At 50.0% G+C, this 18,792-nt stretch overlaps 1 protein-coding gene across 1 annotated transcript; it reads left to right on the forward strand.

Annotated features, from left to right (window-relative positions):
• The first annotated feature begins 2,150 nt into the window (after positions 1-2,150).
• On the forward strand, positions 2,151-11,102 carry LRRN4 (leucine rich repeat neuronal 4). Its single transcript, XM_059468823.1, has 5 exons — positions 2,151-2,482; positions 3,928-4,644; positions 5,776-5,980; positions 7,056-7,193; positions 8,257-11,102. The coding sequence occupies exons 1-5, from the start codon at positions 2,299-2,301 to the stop codon at positions 9,803-9,805; spliced, it is 2,793 nt and encodes a 930-aa protein (XP_059324806.1). The 5' UTR covers positions 2,151-2,298; the 3' UTR covers positions 9,806-11,102.
• Positions 11,103-18,792: the final 7,690 nt, after the last annotated feature.

The raw sequence follows: 18,792 nt of genomic DNA on the forward strand, positions 1-18,792 counted from the left end.
GAAACATTCACCTCTTAAACTTTACAGCCTGGTACCATCCTCACCTTCTGGTGCTCTGCTTATCTTGGTGTCACTGAGGAATGCAGGCTCAGCCCGAGAATTCCTGCGGGCAGAGGGGCTTTGTGCAGCCCTGAACGCCCCGGGGAGGGGGCGTCTGCTCCAGCTCCCTTTGCACGGCCCGTGTGAAAAGGCTGACAGGAACGCCTGCCCTTGTTAACGCTCCCTCAGGTTGTCACCGAAACTCTCAGAAAAGCGGAAAAAAAGAATAAAAGGCGACATGAGAACAAGCCAAAGTGAATCACAAAGGGGAAATCTCTGCCTGCTGTTAGCAGATATTTCAAAGAAGCTGGTGAACAGGGGCTGCTGCCTGCCCTGGGAAACCTCCACTAGTACCTGTATGTAGCACCACAGCAGAAATATTTCAGGTGATGAGAGATTAGCTCTTTGCAGCTAACCAAAGACCTGGGAAAATACAATACCTGCCACAAAAACTGGCCAACGAAAAAAGCAGAAACAAAGATGGAAAATAAAAATAACCAAAGCTCATTTTCCAAGGGCGCTCTGCCTCTTGCAACAGGTTCTCTGTATCACTCAGAAATCAAGGGCCTCAGGGCAAAGAAAACCTCCTCCCTTCCACCTTCACCAAAACGAGCAGCAGCTTTCCCAGTCTGCTCAACTCAGTCTCCAAAATGAAGTCAGTAAGGATCAACTCATTAAAATTAAAGCAGCTTTTGGCTCCCCGAGTTTCCTGGAGTATTTTTTGAAAAATATTAAAATCAATAAGACAGCAAATAACCCTAAAATAAGCAATGAAAATTCACTGTCTGTAAATATTGAGCTAAGGGCAGCAATCATAAGTATTTAATAATTCAATAATCCGGGGCAAAGCCAGGCCAGCTCCCTGCTCCTCGGCTTCCCAAAGAGGAGTGCCGCAGCCGGCAGCTCTGTGAAACCAGAGGGAAGGCAGGCTTTCCACCGGCCTGCCTGGAGCTGGGCTTTCCTGCCCTTGTACCAAATTCTTCAGATTTTTGTAACCTGCTGCGCCCTGCCCTTTGAGCCGGAGCTCCGGAGGTAGCTGCGGGCCCGCACGTGCCTGCCCCGCTGGCCCGGCCCGGGTCACTGGTGACATCAGCCCTCGTTGGGAACCATCCCTCTGCCCCGGAGCCCTCCGCGGGAACGCCGTGCGCGCCTCGCTGGCCTCCCCGGGAACGCCATGGCTCCACAGAGTCCTACTGAAGCCCCTATCTGTGTTCTGTGCATGTTCTGGTGCTTTTCAAGGCTCTCTCCCCACGCTCACGATGACCCACACGGTCAGTAGATAAGGTCTGCCTAATGCGTGCTTGCAGACTCAACGATTTTGGGCAAGCAAGGCCTTTATCTGCACTTTAGCACCGAAGTTTACAGGTCGGTGCTGCCTTCATGTCAGGGATCTGTTTTGTTGCCCCGACAAAGAAAAAGCACTGACTACCGTTCTCCTTGGAAATTTTAACAATTAATTGTCCTACAGTAGCTACAGAACAACCTCTCTTAACTTTTACTTTGGAACAATCTCCATCAACTCATCCCTTTCTGGGATCATTTCCCTGACTTTATTCTCTGCTCTCGACCTAATTATTGTTAGAATTGTGGGAATGCTGAAAAGCCCAGCTCGGGGCAGGTCCCTCAGTGGGAGATGGTTTCTGTGTCAGTTTTACTTATCCAGCAAACGATGAGAGAAGTAGCGGGAAGGGAATTGTCCCAAGCCATGTGGTACACAGATGCAGGACAGAGAACGCAGCCCACGCACAGCGGGAGCAGGAGAGGCCTCCCAAAGTTCGTCACACGGGGAGTGAGGTGCCCTCTCCATCCGCACAGAGAATTCCTCTCTGCGGGAGGAGCAGGTGAGAGTTTCACTTCTGACATATCCTAAGGGCCTCCTTAGAAAGTAATTTGTCCTGCGTGAACTTTTGCAGAATTTACTCTCCAAGAGCAAGAGTCTTAGAAATTTAAACACTTGAAGCCCCTCACTGGCGCCTAAAGAGAGACCAAAGCTCATGTCAGCAGGCAGAGCCTCAGCTTTACATCATCCTGACCTGCCAACAAAGGAGCACAGCAATTCCCCTCCCTCCCCCCGTCGGTGGAAGACGTGAGAGTCGGGACTATTGACACTGATCTTTTCCCTTTATCCCCCTCTGCTCAGACAAAGACAGACAGGAGCAGCCCTGCGTGAGTGTTGGGAAATAAGAGCCCTCCCACCCACCTCCCGCTAGGGCCAAGGAGCCGGGAAAGCTGCCCGGAGCCGCCCCCTCTCGAAGCTGGATGCGGGGGAGCGAGCCTGGAACAGACCTCGCCCGAGCCTGTGGGCAGAGCCGGGAGCAGGGAAAGCCGGGGCCGGAGAGAGGCAGCTCACGGGGCCGGCTGAGTCACCCCGAGCCTATAAAAGCCGGGCCGAGCAGCCGGAGCCGCTCGGAGCGAGGCACGAGGCACCGGCACTGTCGGACAGGTACGTGCGAGCGGGTGCGGTTTAGAGGCAAGGATTAACATTAAATCTGATATTGGAATACAGCAGCCCAACTCCTCCCATCCTCTCCCTGCCCGTGTGCTGCGGAGCGGGAGATCCAGCGGCCCCGGTGACCGGGAAGCCCTGAGGCCGCTCGGATCTTGCCCGGTTCCGCCTGACGAAAAGGACACGGGCAAACACAACACATTATTTGGGGCTCCGGTGTACACTATTTTGCTGGTCCCTACTTCAAACCTGGGATGGCAGCAAAGGATAACGGTCTGGGCAAGACCTGGCATCATTCAGGGAACAGCGAGGAGCAATTAAACTTTGGAATAAGTCTGAGATATTTCATAATCCGTGGGGTTTCGGTTACCACCCTAAACTGTAATATATTTCTGGACGAGAAATCATTTTGTTGCCGGGAAGCACAAAAGACAGCTCAACAAGGAAAGCGCGAGTTTGGGGTTGGGGTTAATTCCTTCCTTAATGACACACATTACCTGTGGGGACTTCGCACAAGGCGCTAAGGACGTTTGTTTTTTACGAAGACCAAAGCAGGAGTGGGAGGAGGGAGCACGGAGGCAGCTGTAACACTAAATAACATGTTTCTTGGCGCTCAGGCCTTTGGGGCCCCCATCCAGGAGCATATTCAGTTTCTGACCACTTCCACTGAAATGTGGTTCGGGAGCTGCATTTTCAGTGCATCCCTTCCCAGCAGCTGGGCCGTGCAGAGCCTGCCTGTGCCTCTCACCCACAGCAGGCCCAGCCCTGCCTGGCACACAGGCTCGGGGGCACTGCCCGCTCCTCGGGAGCCCAAACATCCCTGTGGGTCCCCACTGGCACTGCCCTCACAGCGGGGCAGAACTGCCCTGGCAGAGCCCACACAAGCCCCTGGGTTTTCTGTTCCAGCTGCTGCTAGGGAAAGGAAAGTCCTTCCTGACACAGGAAAGGCACTAATACCTGCCCACTCCACACAACTCTGCCCAGTCGGGGGTTCTGGGTTTTAAAGTTTGGTAACTCTCCTCTGTCCTCATCTTTCATTTGCTTTACACAGCCTCATGGGAACCAGTTCCCTGCCACAGGCACATTGGACCCGGTTGTTTGGGCATCACCCCACTGGGCTGCCCAAAGTGGACACAGTGCAGGACAGCCTGCTGGCACTGAGGGGCAGGTGTGGGATACAGCTTGGGTCATGCTTCCTGCATGAACGACTGGAGGCACACTTAGACTAAGACTGCATGATACTTCTGTCCCCAAGGATTCATGTTTGCTTAGGCTTAACTACAGAAGAGCTATTCATTATTAATTATCATTTATCCCTGTCTGGATATAATAGGAAAGGGCTTATAAACAGTTTTTCTTTTAAATAGTTTGTAGATGACTGGAGGGATTTAAATTTAGCTCTAAATGTCGTTGTTTTGTTTTCCCCTCCCTGAAACACAAAGGAAACAGACCTTGCAAACTACAGGCACCTTGGAGAAGGATGTTGTCCCCCTTGCTCATCCTCCCTCTGCTGCTGGGGACCACAGCACACAGCCCTGTGAGCAGAGCAGCTTCCAGGGATGTCACCACCTTTTTCCAGCTGGCTCAGGAGGACACTTGGGAGAATGTTAATCTCACCAGCATGTCCTGTGAGGATCAGAAGAACAGGACCTGGATCACCCTGCAGCTGACCAACAGCAGCCTGACAGCTTTACCAGTCTGCCTTCCAGAGGCCCTGCAGAGCCTGGATCTCAGCAATAACCTCTTGCAGGAGGTGAATGGCACAGAGATAGCAAACCTGCCCCAGCTGCGTGTCCTCTCGCTGAGGCACAACCACCTCTGGGCAGTGAGGTGGGGATCTGAAACCCTCAGCAGTCTCCTCAAGCTGGACTTGAGTTTTAACAAGCTGTCATCTGTGCCATCCTGCCTCGGCTCTGCCCTGCCCAACCTGAGGTGGCTGTCCTTGGCTGGCAATCCCCTGATTGAAATCCAGCCACTGGCTTTTTCCTGCTACCCTCAGCTGCAGGTCCTGAACCTCTCTGTGACGCTGCTGGGGCAGGATGACAGCAGGGGAATCGGGGACTCTGCTTTTGCCATCAGCACAGATCCCCACGAGGCCATGGACAGGCCTGGGAACTCCATCGAGGTGCTTGATCTGAGCAGGACCTTTCTTGAGACCAGTAAGTCTCTTGGGTTTCCCCCTGTAAGCACAGGGCTGGGTCAGGCCGGGGGAGCAGAAGCCGTGCTGGGACCATGGCTCCCATCCTGGCTGAGCTGGAGCGCAGGGGAACACCCCCCACTGAAAGCTGCACACAGCTGCTGCAGGCACTCACGCAAAGCAGCCTCCCAAAGGAAGGGCACAGACCAAACTGTGAGACAGGAGGGTTTGTCCCAGGGTAGTCACCCACCTCCATCCTAATCCCACTGTCTGCCATTGACAGTCACCTCCCTGTCAGCCCCGGGATTAGCTCTGGGAAGCGCAGGAGGAAATTAGTTTCCCTTTCCAGACAGGCTGTTGAAATCTTTCTTTGTCCCCACAGCCACTCTGAGCTCTCAGAGCTGCACTGCAGTAGCACAGAGAGGCTTTTTGTGCCATCCACAGCCCAAACACTTCCGCTGAGGGGGGGACAATCCCTGCCCCGAGCAATCCACAGGATATTTTCTCCCTTTTGCCCTGCCAGCCTCAGTTTATACCTGAGGTGCTGGGACACACAGATGTGAGATGCCTTGCCCAGCTGCTCTCAGCCTGGGCCAGGGCCAGGGCCCCAAGCTAGAGGTTCACTTCAACTCACATTAAACAGCTGCACCACCAAATTTCCTCCATAAATTTGACTAATTTGTCTTGTGGTAATGAGTTCCCTACTGAGTCATGGGACAGAAAGGCCCTATTATACAAGACCATCCGTTCAGTTTCATGCCTCTTGGCTCTTTTTCCATGCTAGAAGAAAGAAGTGATTTGCTTTTCTTGCACCAGTCAGGACCTTGTAGACCACTTTCCTGAGCAGAGAAATCCTTGTTCATTTAATCTCACCCAACAAGAAATCTATTCCATATCTCTTATCAGCTTTGTCCTATTTTCCCCTCTTTTCCTCTGCCCTACGACAGCCTGACCTGTGGGGACTATTGCAGAAATGCAGCTGCATGAATGTTCACACACTGGTGTATTGACTTTTGTTCTGTTCCTTTCCCAAAGAGAATAGCTGCAGAAGGTGACAGATATTTCATATCTATGAACTCAAACCCTTTTTCTAGGCAGAAATCCACAGGAATGCTCTGTTCAGGCAACAGCTGTAAATATTTTTCTGTTTCAGTTCGACCAGAGTGGGCCAGAGGCTTGGCCAGCCTCAGATCACTTTACCTGACAAACATGCCATGGTTAAGAAGCCTCGACAGCGACTTCCTCAGGTCCCTGCCTGGTCTCCGAGAGCTGCGCTGTCAGGACTCCCATTCCCTGGGCTTTGTGCAGACAGAGGTGTTTGACAGCGCTCCTCACCTGAGCCATCTCTCGTTTGAGAAGTGAGTTGGGTTTTTCTGTCCTTCCCCACGTAATGCTGCCTTTGCCCCACAGCCTGTGGTGCCTGCGAGCTGAATTGAACGGTTTGTTATCAGATTTAGGAAGGAGGTGTGGGCTTGCTGTCTTTGCCATGTACAATCTGTGATCTGGCCTGATAGAACTGATGCAGCCCAAAGAGGCAGCCTGGGGCTCACAGCACAATTAACTGTTTGCTTGAGCTTGCATCCATTGTGTTCCCACTCCTCTGCCTCATCTCCCCATCCAATGAATTCACCCAGGGCTGTTTGGATCAGCACAGATCCACTGAACCCTGCTTGTGCTAAAGACCAGGCTTGCAAGGGCAAAATCCTATCAGAGGAGAAGCAGGTCTCTGAGGGTTCCCTGCTCTGCCAGGACGAGTGCTGACAGTTCTCCAAAACCTGCAGCTCAGAAGCAGACAAAAACCCTGTCCCACTTTTAGTGTGACATTTTAATAGAGCTCCTTGTTCATCATTAGTGAAAGCCATGTTTCAGTCCTCATCCTAGGGGTAGCACCTCTTGATACATCTCATACCTGAAATACTAAGAGGGGCAAAAGTCTGAAACTGATTTATCAAAATAGGAGCAGGTGAGGTGCACACAGAGCAGCACAAAGGAAAAAAATCTGGAGAGCACTTTGAAACATTTTTATAATAGTGACAGATAAGAGCATATCAGAAAACAAACACTAGAGCACTGCCTGTGCCTAGAAACCAGTTTCAGGAAAATAAACCCATACAAAGCAAAAATCCTATGGATTCCATCCCCCTTGACTGCCTCACTGCATTTACACAGCACTTCCCAACACTTGCAGAAATACCAGTTCAAAGTGCTAAAAATCAAAGTGCTAAAACTTTAAGGAATTGAAGTCCTAGAAATTAGAGAGCATCTCCTGAGCATGCAGAGTGCAGGGTGGTGGGTTAATAACTGCTCTCTGCCAGGGGAAATGGGAATATTGCTTTGTGCCCTACACACACTAAGGGTAAGGGATACTGAGCACAGTCCAGTCGTTGGAAGGTACCTCAGCATTTCTTAATTATTGCATTTGTGTTCTTGTAGCTGTAACCTGAGTTCCTTTAATCCTTGGAACACCAATTCCTCGGATGGCATCACCATCAGCTTGCACGGGAATCCTCTGCTGTGCAGCTGCCAGCTCTCCTGGCTGCTGTCTACGCCCCAGAAAGTTGTTCTGCAAAAGTAAGTGAGCTCAGGAGATCGAGCAATGCTCTGCAGACACAACCTCAGTGTGCAAGTTGTCTGGGGACCAGGCATTCACCATTCACCGAGCTGTTCAAATTCCTGGTGTGTTCTTCCCTTCCACAAGAGGTAGAAATGCAAAATAATGTCCCTTTCAGGGACAAAGCATAAGGTGTTATTGGCTGTGGTTCTACTTTTAGGTGAGAATATTTTCTTTCTGTTTTGGACCATATTTCACATGTTTCCATATTAGCTAACGATAGAAAATGAGCTGTCTTGATGTACTAGAGCTGGGAACAGAAACTGGGAAACTTTGGAAGATCTTTAACAAATTATTTTCTCCTCACCCTGCTACTTGCAAAGCTTACATCACCACCGGCAGTCAACAAAACCCTTGCAAATAGCACCATTTCTCACCTATTGTTTTCACGCTCCCCTCAGTTTTACAGACTAATTACAGTAAGCTGCAGTTAAAGGAAATATTTGCATATAAATGGTCTCTCTTCCTTTTCAAAGGCCACCAAGATTTGTCATCAAATCTCTCAGAGGGCAGGGAAGTAGATTGTTGAAATTAGACAGTGTTGTTTCATCGGGATGGGTTTAGCAGTTGCATTCTTTACCAGAATTTCAGTGGCTGAGTAAATAAGGAATTCGATCTTAGTCATTGAAAAATCCCGCATCAGCCCACCTCCAGCTGCCTAAAGCAGATGGATTAGGAATCCCGGGAATCCTGTTACAGCTCCCTGCATGTGTTCCCCTGTTACAGCTGTGTTGAATCCCGGTGCCCTTTGCTAAAGTTCACAGCCATTGTTGTACCAAAGGACACTTCCCCCCGGGCATAGATATCCCTGCACCTTCCAAAGCAGTTCCAGCTAAATTCCACAGGCAGTGCTGTGCAAAGCTGCCTGCACTGTTGTCAAGGCAATCTAACTTTGGTTTCACATTCTCACTAACATAAAGATGGTTTTGACAGCAGGTCACCAGTTCCAATCCAGGCAGCCTGAACAGAACAGAAACCTGTAATGTTCTTCTGGACCTTGACTATTCTGGTTTCCCTCTGCAGGGCTCGGGAGACCTTTTGTACATCCCAGGAAGACTCGGGCAGACCTTCAACATCTTTTTCACTGCTGGAGCTCTACAACAAGTGCCAGTCAGAGAGCAACGTTACACAGCCCGACTCAAATACAGCCCCTCCTGAGGGTGATGCTTTCAGCTTCACCAGCCATGATGCCTCTGCTGCAGTAACAACAGACTCAGCCCTGCTGACAACAGATCTGACTCACACCAGCTCCCTCATCCAGAGGGGTGTGATGAGCACTGCAGCATCCAACCCAATGCCAACCAAAGACACCTACACCAGCTCTCTAATCCAGAGGGGTGTGGTGAGCACAGCAACATCCAACCCAATGCTAACCAAAGACTTCCATACCAGCTCCCTCATCCAGAGGGATGCAAGGAGCACAGCAGCATCCAACCCAATGCTAACCAAAGACATCCATACCAGCTCCCTCATCCAGAGGGATGCAAGGAGCACAGCAGCATCCAACCCAACAGAGCCCATCCTAACAAACGCCAACAGTTCCTCCCACGAGGAGGAGGCAGTTTCTGAACCCACAAGCAGTCCCCCTTCCTTGGCATCTGTAACCTCCTTCCCAGTTTTTTTCCAAGAGTTCTTTGCTCAGTCCCCAGACCACAGCTCCCCAAGTCCAGCTGGAACAGAACAGCTCCAGAGAGGGCTCAGAACAACTGAAATGACACACCCTCAGGAAGGGCCATTCAAGCAGAGCACCAGTGCCTTTTCCACTGGAGGAACAGGAGTCCCCCACAGCACCACCCACCACAGTCGCTCCTCTGCCACCCCTGCCAGGCAAGGTGCCCCCCAGACGAGCCCCCCAGAGCTGAACCCCACGAGGAGCAGTGCCCCCTCAGGGGCTGTGCCCACCACTCCATCCCCACACTACACCGATGACTATTACTATGAAGAGCCCAGGGAGGAAGGCCCAGTGCAGACAGCCCAGGCTCCCTGTGACTACGATCCCTGCAGGCACCTGCAGAAGCCGTGCAAGCAGCTCCAGAGCATATCCCAGTGCTCATGTCCTGGCACTTCCAGGGAAGACGAGGTTCCAGACTCCCCCAGGCTCAGGGCAGTGATTGAGATCACTGACAGCTCCGCACAGATCCGCTGGTGTGCCCCAAACTCCGTTGTTCACAGCTATGAGCTGCTGCTTCGTGCCCAAGACAGCGAGGACAGGCAGTTGGTCATGGACAACATCTACCCCACGGCCAGGCAGTACACCCTGTACAACCTGCTGCCATTCACCACCTACCACATCTGTGTCACTGCCTCCAACAAGGCAGGGTCAAGCCGGGCCACAACAGGCCAGGAAATTCCAGGTAATTCGTGCACCAGCTTTAAAACAAAACCCAGCTACAAGTATGTTTTTGCTGGTCTGTCTGCAGCAAGTGGACTCTTTCTCATTACCACAATCATTTTGTCTGTATGTCTGTGCAAGGTGTGTAAAAAGCCTCAGAGTGAGCAGTATGGCACACACTTAGTCTCCTACAAGAACCCAGCATTTGATTATCCCTTAAAAGTACAAACCACAAATTAGCTCTGGGTGATTGTTCTATACAGTCAAAGTTCACTATCTCCATCACCTTGGTGTGTTTTTATGAGACTCTGAAAGTGCCCTTCAGCAAAACTATGAACCAGCAGATTCCATAACCCAGACATTTCTAAGGGAGAGAAAACCACCAAAAAAAAGAGGAAAACTAATAATGAAGTTAGTCAACCAGAAGAAAGTCTTTGGACTCCTGTTCCTGTGCTAAGCAGCAGCAAGCCTGGACACTAACCTTGAAAAGTTGTTTTTGTAATCACCTACAAATAGAGTAGCATGAATTTCACACAGTGAGAGGCTGCCTGGCCAGCTGTCTGCCTCCAGTATCTCTCATGAGCACAGTCAGAGGAGAGCTGCAATCCAAGGTGCATTAAGCTTAGCAAGACACACTCTTTTATTCACAGAGCAAAGCTGGGGGTTCCGTTTTTTAAAGGTATTATCCATAGAGTATAGCTGAAAGGAGTGAGTGGGCTCAGTGACAAGGTGTTGTGCAGATCTAACTCCTAAGCAAATGCAGATGATCAACCTAACTTCAGGAAAAAGAAACATGAAATTTTATTGTAGTCACAGTCTGTGTGAGATCCTTAGGGAAGGGATAAGTGTTTTGTTCTGACTTTTTACGATGTTGTCCACAGCTGAGCCCCCAACAGTGACCCACACAAGGGGGAGGGGAGCATGTTGACATTTACTTCCCAGTGGATTTTAGGCAGAGAGGATGTTCCGTCCCAATCATCCGTCCCATCTACAGATTTAGCAGCTGATGATTTACCTCATACAGAGGCAAAGAGCCAAGCAATGAAGCAATTGAATGTGTGCGCTGCTGAGGCTTGAAAAACCCAAATCCCCTGCACTAGCAGCAGACAGCTCTGCAGACACCTTTCAAATGAACCCTTGGGTGCCAATTTCTGTACAATAACACTGAGAAATGCTGACAATCCCAACTCTGACTTTGCCATTGGAATCCAGAGAGGTGTCCCAGCCTGATATTTCCCCAGGCTCCAGTTCCAGGAGCTGCCCATTCCTGCTGCTGTACAGACACAGTGCATAAACCCCTGAACTCTGAGGGGAAGGTGCTGTACTGTGCAAGAGTCCCTGTTCCGTTCTTTTGGGGTTTTTAATGCTTTCAGTATTACTGAAATAAAAGCCACAGAGCTACATTCTGGTTTTTTGTTAAAGACATGGATCTTGGTGTTGTCTTTACCATCTACAATGTTTGCCTGAGAAATTAACTCCTTTTGTTGTTTTGCAATGAACTTTCAACATGTAGTAAAGAAATGTTTTTATGATGTTATATTTGTGTTCTCTGATGTCCCAAGAGCTTTCATTTTGTATGTGGCAGAAGGAGGCTTGTTCCTTTGTCAGCACTGTGGGCTTGCAGTCCTTTCCTGGGAATTTGTCCTCTGGGAATGAGCATCACTGGACAGACACAGACTCCTGCCATGTGTGCCCCAAGTCTGGCTGAGCCCCACGACTCAAACTCCTAATAGAAGTGAAATGCAAATGAAGAGGACAGGATGGTGTGACATCTCACTTTGAAAATCTCTTATTTTCACATTCTGGTACTTCAGAGTTTTCTGTTTGGACCTAGATTTTTATACTTATTTCTGGCCTGGCTTTTCCTGCCAGGATTTCAAGGAATATGTACCCGCTCATTAATTCCTTGTTTTCTCAAGGATTCAGTGATTGGGTACATATGATTGTCATTTGAAGTGAGCAAGTGAGCCAAAGAGTCATTCCAAACTGGGGCAGAGATCATCCATTCCCTTGTGTTTGTACAGCACAGCTCTAGGAGACCTTGGCTGGGGTGTTTGGTTTTACCAGAAACAAAGCAAAATAAGAGATTTGTGAATAGCAATTTATATTGTCTCAAAGATTAGCTCCAGAGAAGGGCAGGGAAAAAAGATAATACTGCAACTGAAAATAAAGATTGCTTCAACTTAAACATGAGTTAGTCCAAAACAAGGGGACATCATTTAAAGTGAGGTATTGGGAGGACATTTCTCACCACCCTTTACCAGCTCATAATCACTGAGCTAGGAAGTTCATCACAATCAATTTCTCCAACCAGTTCTCAGCCAGCCTCTCCTGAATTTCACAGCCAAGGGATCACATCAGACCCTCCCACTCATTCAAGTGCCCTTTGTGGGAGCCACACAAATATACAAGTCCTGCTCCGACAATCCCCACTTGTTCCAGCTTGAACAGCCCCATTCCATCTGAGCTGATGAGCCAGCCTGAAGCACAGATGCCCCAGCCAGGGCAGTGCCTCTCTCTGAGTGCCACTCAACCCTTCCACAAGTGGAAAGGGGAATGTATGAGATGTAGCAGCAGGGTTAAAAACAGGATTTGTACTTATCAACACCTATGAGAAGTATCAGTGCTTCAAATGCAGATTTTTTTTTTTTTTTTTGCTATTTTTTGAAAATACCACTTTGTATTTTCACCAGGATTCACTTTAGTAATGACCAACTAAACTCTTTAAACTCTTTTTCCAGTGGAGGGAGCTCTCAGAGAGCTGCTCGGGACTGGGGCAGTGAGGGAAGCAAAGCGACCACGGAAAGTTTCCCGATAAAGCCACATTGGGGAGCTGCCCAGCTTTGCTCTGCTCACTTGTTCCTCCCCCTTTTCCTGATTGCACCCAACAGCAAATCCTGTTTGTACCTCCAGCTTCAAATCAGCCTTTGGCAGCATGGCTGGAAAACCCAAACATCTCTGTAACAATTTTTAATATATATCAAAAGCCAACATATTAAAAAATATAACTAAAACTTCACTTACTGTTACGCAGTTCCACCTGTTCTGTTTCTCTGAGAGGAAGATCACTTGGGGCAAGTGCAGAGAGCATTGAAATTCAGTTTTTGAACAGCTTGTGTGGCTTTCTCTGTGTCTTTTCTTTCTCAGGTCCTTCTCCATTCGCTTGTGTTTGTCTGCTTCCCAAAAACCAAGTCCAAGCAAAGAGAGTCCACAACAGTCACTGGTGCCTGTGGGTGCATCTCTTAATTGTCAGGGCAGAAGTGCTCGATGCTCCATCTCTAAGAGCACTTGCAAACCAGTCTCAGTCTCTGCCAGCAGAAACACTGGGAAATGGAGCTGATGCTCTCCATACAGGAATACAAAGGCTCTCGAAGGGCCAGAACTCTGGCTGGCTGTGAGGGAGCAGAGAGGCACACCTTTCTTTTGGTGCAATGAGTGCCATTAGAGGAGCAGTCCCTGAGAGCCCTGTCAGCAGGCATGTGGGGAAGCCCAGAGCAGCAGGACAAGGTGCTTCAGCCTGATCCATTCAGCACCAGAAGGGATCCCACTTTTCAGTTGTCCCAGGCCAGAGGGTGACAGGCATTAAATGGCCAGCTGGGAGGTGGCACAGCCCAAGGCAGGGAGCTCACAGCACATCCCAGGCTCCATCAGCCTCTGCCTGGCAGGATGCACAAGTTCAACCACGATGCTCACAGCCCTGGAACAGCCATGCTCCTCCCCAGGGATCTCTGGAACAAAGCATCGTGTGGAGTTACAAACCAGGACATCTCTGAGGGCTCAGGTGTTGCTTGCCAAGAAGCCTCTGATTGGTTCTTTACCTGTGAAATACAGAGAGATACATCACAGGTGAGAACATGTTTCGTATTTGCAGAAACAGATTCATCAAAGAACATGTTTAAACTCCGGTGCTTTTTCTTTTCATCAGCTGTCCAAAGGATGCAGAGTTTGTTCTGAACAGGACAATCCGTTAATCCCAACCTCTCTAAAAAGTAATCAAGCAGCATTACAAATTACCACTGTTCTGAAATACACCCAGGAGGCAACGCCTCACAAGGGTTGTGCTCTGCTGGCACCTAGAGGGAGAGGGGGGAATCATCTCCCCAGGAATTCCCACAAAGGAATACTCTTTCTTTCACCAAAGAGCTTCACCCTGCAGACCAAGGGTCACTGACTTACACTATCCGTGTGCTCCTGTGTCTCCTGTGTGAGGGGAAAGAATGCTGAGAATGAACAGCAGCAGCAGCCCCAGTCCCACAAACTTATTCAGCAGCTTGTCTGTCCCTGCCTCTCATTCCTTTTGTAGCCTTATGACCAGCAACTTCTCTGCCAACCTGCCACTGATGAGGAAAAATGTTTGTTTTTCTGTTAGAGCAAGGAGGGAATTACTGCCTGGAACAACTGGAAAATCAGTCTACAAGTGCAGTAAGATATTTATTTTTTTAAACTATTGTAGATTTACAAGCAGAGATTAGGTCACATTCATTGCACTTAGAGGAAGAATAAATAGCAATGTTTGCACTGATGTCTTAGCAGAACAAAATCACTACTGATAGGGGTTTTGTTCCCTCCCAAAGCACAGGGCAGCCCTGTATTCTGTGCTGCTGCAGAGCCCTCACCCTTCTGTGCTGGGTGATGTTACCTACAAGTGCATGTAATAAGGTAACACTTGTATGGCACTGCAGGCATTTCCTGGCACGCTCCCTCAAAGTGTGTCCTCATTTTTCCTAGATCCCTTGCTGAAAAAACTGTGGGAGCAGCCTTTTCATCCATGGATGGCAAATTAGATTTTTAAAGGAACATAAGGGAGAAAAAACACTCAGAAGATATTAACAAGAAATGGTGGGAGTAGGATGAACGGGACAAAACCTCTTTACTATACATATTGTAGAGCAGAAAGGAAACAAAAAACCTCAGAAGAAATCAAGTCAAAGAATCCCAAGAAAATCCATAAAATCCAGAATCCCTCATTCATTGTCTTCTCCAGGAGGGGGAAGCAGCCATGCAGCCATCCCATGCAGGCAGGGCTGGCAGCTCCTGCAGGGCTCAGCCTCAGGCACCATGAGCCAAAACCTCGGGCATGAAACTCCAGATAGAAGAAATGAATAGTCTCTATGTGGAGACTTCTTCTCTGAAAAACTAAAATTTACTTGTGCAAAAAACTTCATGCTGGGAAGACTTGAGTAGTGCATTTATTCAATGTTTAGAAGCTACTCACTCTTATCAGGGCATGATTAGGGAATGGTCCTTAACAACTTATCTAAGGCCATGGGGTTAAATGATGTCACCCTGGTTGTGGCAATCACTCCTGCTGTCATCACTGCTGCCTCGAGGGTTCTTGGTGAGCTCTCTCCAGGGAGAAGCAAAAAACACCCCCTGGAAGATTAACCTCCATTTCAGGAACGTTGTGTCAGCAACAAACATCCCCAGAGGACTAAGCTCTGTCCTCAGTGCAGCTCTAACTAAAAATCTCTCTTCTTCCTGAAGCTGCCTTCACACCAAGCCAGAAAATGCAGTTTCTATAGTCAAAATTAGGTCCAGGCTCTGTTTGAAGAACATGGTACTAAGCACAGAATTTTTTTTTTTTCAAGAAACTAAGCTAAAAGACTCTGTTACAACCCCAGGATCTTGTGTGGGGGTGTTTATTGTGGGATTTGTATTGTCTTTGCTTCTTGGAGATGCTGGGAAAGGTCAGAATAGCCAGAAATGATGATAAGAGGGTAAGGAGAGCAATATAAGTGCAGGAAACTCCAAGTCTAAACTCAGCTCTTAAGACAAATCCAAAAGGCTTCAGGGAGTGCTGGCTTTAAACGTGACCCAATGACACATTTGTTCCTTGGGTGCCCTGGCTGCAAGCTCAGCCTTCACCCTGCCATGGCAAGTCCCAAACTCAGAGCCTGCTCTGGGTCAGTCCCCAGCTGGTGCCACCTCCACACCTGCAAGGGCCTTGGATGGAAGCCAACCATGGCCAGGGAGTTCACACTGGACACAGGAGGAGGCAGGTGAGGATAACAAAAGTGGAGAACAAAACCCCCTTAAATCAGCCACACAACCCATTTCAAATCCAGTCTGTCCCTGAGGGCTGATGAACCCTTTTGTCTGCCCTGAAGCCCAGCCCCAGGGAGGAACCCTGCCAGACCAAAATTGTTAGTGAGGAACCCACTCGCCCAGCAGCAGCTCCAAACTTAGTTCACGCCCACTCGAGATCCAGGCTCCGCCCAGCAATGGGACAAACTGACTCCAAAGGATCCTCGGCACTGCAGGAGCTGCTTTTGCCAGGCACAGAGCCAGGTGTAACTGGGACAGCACCAGTTCTAACTTCCCAAATTTCCTTCCAAATCCTGGAACGTGCCTGCTCCCAGCCCTAGGGCACCACTGAGCAGCACGTGGTAACTGCTGGTAACAGGGCACAATCCCTGTGTGTTTTCCTCTCAGGTCCTCTGTGACACGCTGAGGCAAAACCCAGCCCAAAGGCCAGCTGAGCAGCAGAGAAATGACACCTGCCAGCACCCAAATTTACACAATATCCTCAGAGGCAGCCATGCCACTGACTGTACACACCCAGGAGAAACCAGGAGCTGCCTGGGACACCACAACAAACCCTGAACGATCCCTAACCTGGGGCAACAGGAGGTGTCCAACCACAGCCTAAACCTTCCTCAGCAGCTCCTTTAAAATCGTGGCTCTTTATTGATTGCAGCTTTTGCGTTAGTGCTAAATACCCAGGATTTGGTACTGCTGCCATCCTTGCTGGCTGTAATTGAGCAGGGTCAGAGTTCACAGTGATTTCGGTCACTTAGGGTGTGTTTGGGTCATTTTAGAGGTGATATAAATCCAGATGTACCCAGACTATTACTAGAGAGACCTTTTCCCTGTGTATGACCTGGGTGCATTTCCCTACCTTTATAAAAAAACTGCTTTCCTCTCTGCCTGCTAAAAATTGAATATAAAAAGGCAAAAATCATCCCCTTCCAAACCCTCTTCTCAGTTATCTGTTTCAAAGGTGTATAAATCCAGCAAAGAAACAAAATCAAAAGCAACTTCTAAAAATGGTAGAAAGATAATAGAGTCATGATTTCCTTATTTCTCCATTTTGACAACTGCCCAAATGCTGGGTTTTGATGTCTCACCATGAGGATGTGTTTCACTTGCAATGAGCTCCTGATATAGGTGCAGGTGTTTGAAAATGGAAAACAACCTCAAGAGCTCCCATTCTCCACCTGTTTCTTACACCTTGCTGCTGCAGGGGAACATTTCTTGGATCATTTTCTTTACATGGGAGCACTTTTAACCCTGGCTTTTCACACTCAGCCAAAGATATGCCATAAAAATTACAGGGTTTAGGTATTATGTGGGCATTTTCCTTTCTGTCAGAGCTCTTTTTTGAGCTGTTGTGTTTTACTGTGAGCACAATACAAAATTAATTCACTTTGTGGGTTCGAGTATGTGCTTTGCATCTAAACCACATTACATTTGTATTCTGTTATAACTTAAATATTTAGTCAGAAATATAAAATAAAAAAACCCAGGAGCTTCTTATAGCAATACAGTGGTTAAGCTCATCCTAATAGGTATAAACTATTTTTCAAATCAAACCTTATTTTTAGTGAGGATAAAGGCTACTGCTTTACAATGGTGATACAAGCTGAGCCTCTCAGAATACATGGGAAGTTCAGGCTGTTACAAAAAATATACCTTGTATGTGTTCTTTTCCTGTAAGCCAATCCTATCTAAGCTCACCTGTGACAAAGCTGCTGCTTCAACCCCTTTTTTGCAACGGGTTCTGCAAAAACCAGACCTTCAAAACCTACCAAGGACAGGTGGGATGGCACAGCAGGTCCTGAGCTAAGGAGGAAAAAGCTGCAAGGTGCCACACCGAGATTTATAAAAGGGAAAGGCTGGGGCTGCCGGGCGAGGAGTCAAACTATCCCTCCCTCAGGGCGGCATTCCCGGCGTTATGAACCCCATCCCGCTCCATCCCTCCGTCAGTTCCCGGCTCTCTCAGGGCTGAGGGCGGGAACCCCCGGGCTGTGAGCCCCATCCCGCACTATCCCTCCCTCTGTTCCCGGCTCCCTGAGGGCTGAGGGCGGCATTCCCCGGGCTGTGATCCTCATCCTGCTCCATCCCTCCCTCAGCTCCGGCTCCCTGAGGGCTGAGGGCGGCATTCCCCGGGCTGTGAGGCCCATCCCACACTACCCTTCCCTCAGCTCCCGGCTCCCTCAGGACTGAGGGCGGGAACCCCCGGGTTGTGAGCCCCACCCCGCACCCTCCATCCTTCGGCTCGCTGAGGGAGGATGGCGGCATTCCTGGGGCTGTGAGATTCTCTGGGCTATGAGCCCCATGCCGCTCCATCCCGACCTCAGTTCTCGGCTCCCTGAGGGATGACAGCGACATTACCCGGGCTGTGAGCCCCATTCCGCTCCATCCCTCCCCTCAGGGCTGAGGGTGGCATTCCCTGTGCTGTGAGACCTATCCCTCCCTCAGCTGCAGCTCCAGCTCCGGCTCCCTGAGGGCGGCATTCCCCGGGCTGTGACCCCCATCCTTCCCTCAGGTCCCGGCTCCCTCAAGGTTGAGGGCGGCATTCCCTGGGCTGTGAGCCCCGTCCCGCTCCATCGCTCCCTCAGCTCCGGCTCCCTGAGGGCTGAGAGCGGCATTCCCTGTGCTGTGAGACCCATCTCTCCCTCAGCTCCGGCTCCCTCAGGGCTGAGAGCGGCATTCCCTGTGCTGTGAGACCCATCCCTCCCTCAGCTCCGGCTCCCTCAGGGCTGAGAGCGGCATTCCCTGTGCTGTGAGACCCATCCCTCCCTCAGCTCCCGGCTCCCTCAGGGCTGAGAGCGGCATTCCCTGTGCTGTGAGACCCATCTCTCCCTCAGCTCCGGCTCCCTCAGGGCTGAGAGCGGCATTCCCTGTGCTGTGAGACCCATCTCTCCCTCAGCTCCGGCTCCCTCAGGGCTGAGAGCGGCATTCCCTGTGCTGTGAGACCCATCTCTCCCTCAGCTCCGGCTCCCTCAGGGCTGAGGGGGTCCCCCCCGGCCGCGCCCTGGCGCCCCCCCGCGGTCACGAGCACAGCGCGAGACGAGCCCGGCCCGGCCCAGCCAGGCGGGAAAACCTCCCCTAAGCCCCTGAGCCGGCGCGCGTCTCCTCTTATAGGCGTCCGCGCCGTTCGCCGGCAGGCGGGTGGAAGGGGGCGTTTCGCTGGGCGGGGCAGCAGCGCGCAGGCGCGCGGCGGG

The sequence above is a fragment of the Ammospiza nelsoni genome, chromosome 3, assembly GCF_027579445.1.
Source record: "Ammospiza nelsoni isolate bAmmNel1 chromosome 3, bAmmNel1.pri, whole genome shotgun sequence".
Taxonomy (NCBI): domain Eukaryota; kingdom Metazoa; phylum Chordata; class Aves; order Passeriformes; family Passerellidae; genus Ammospiza; species Ammospiza nelsoni.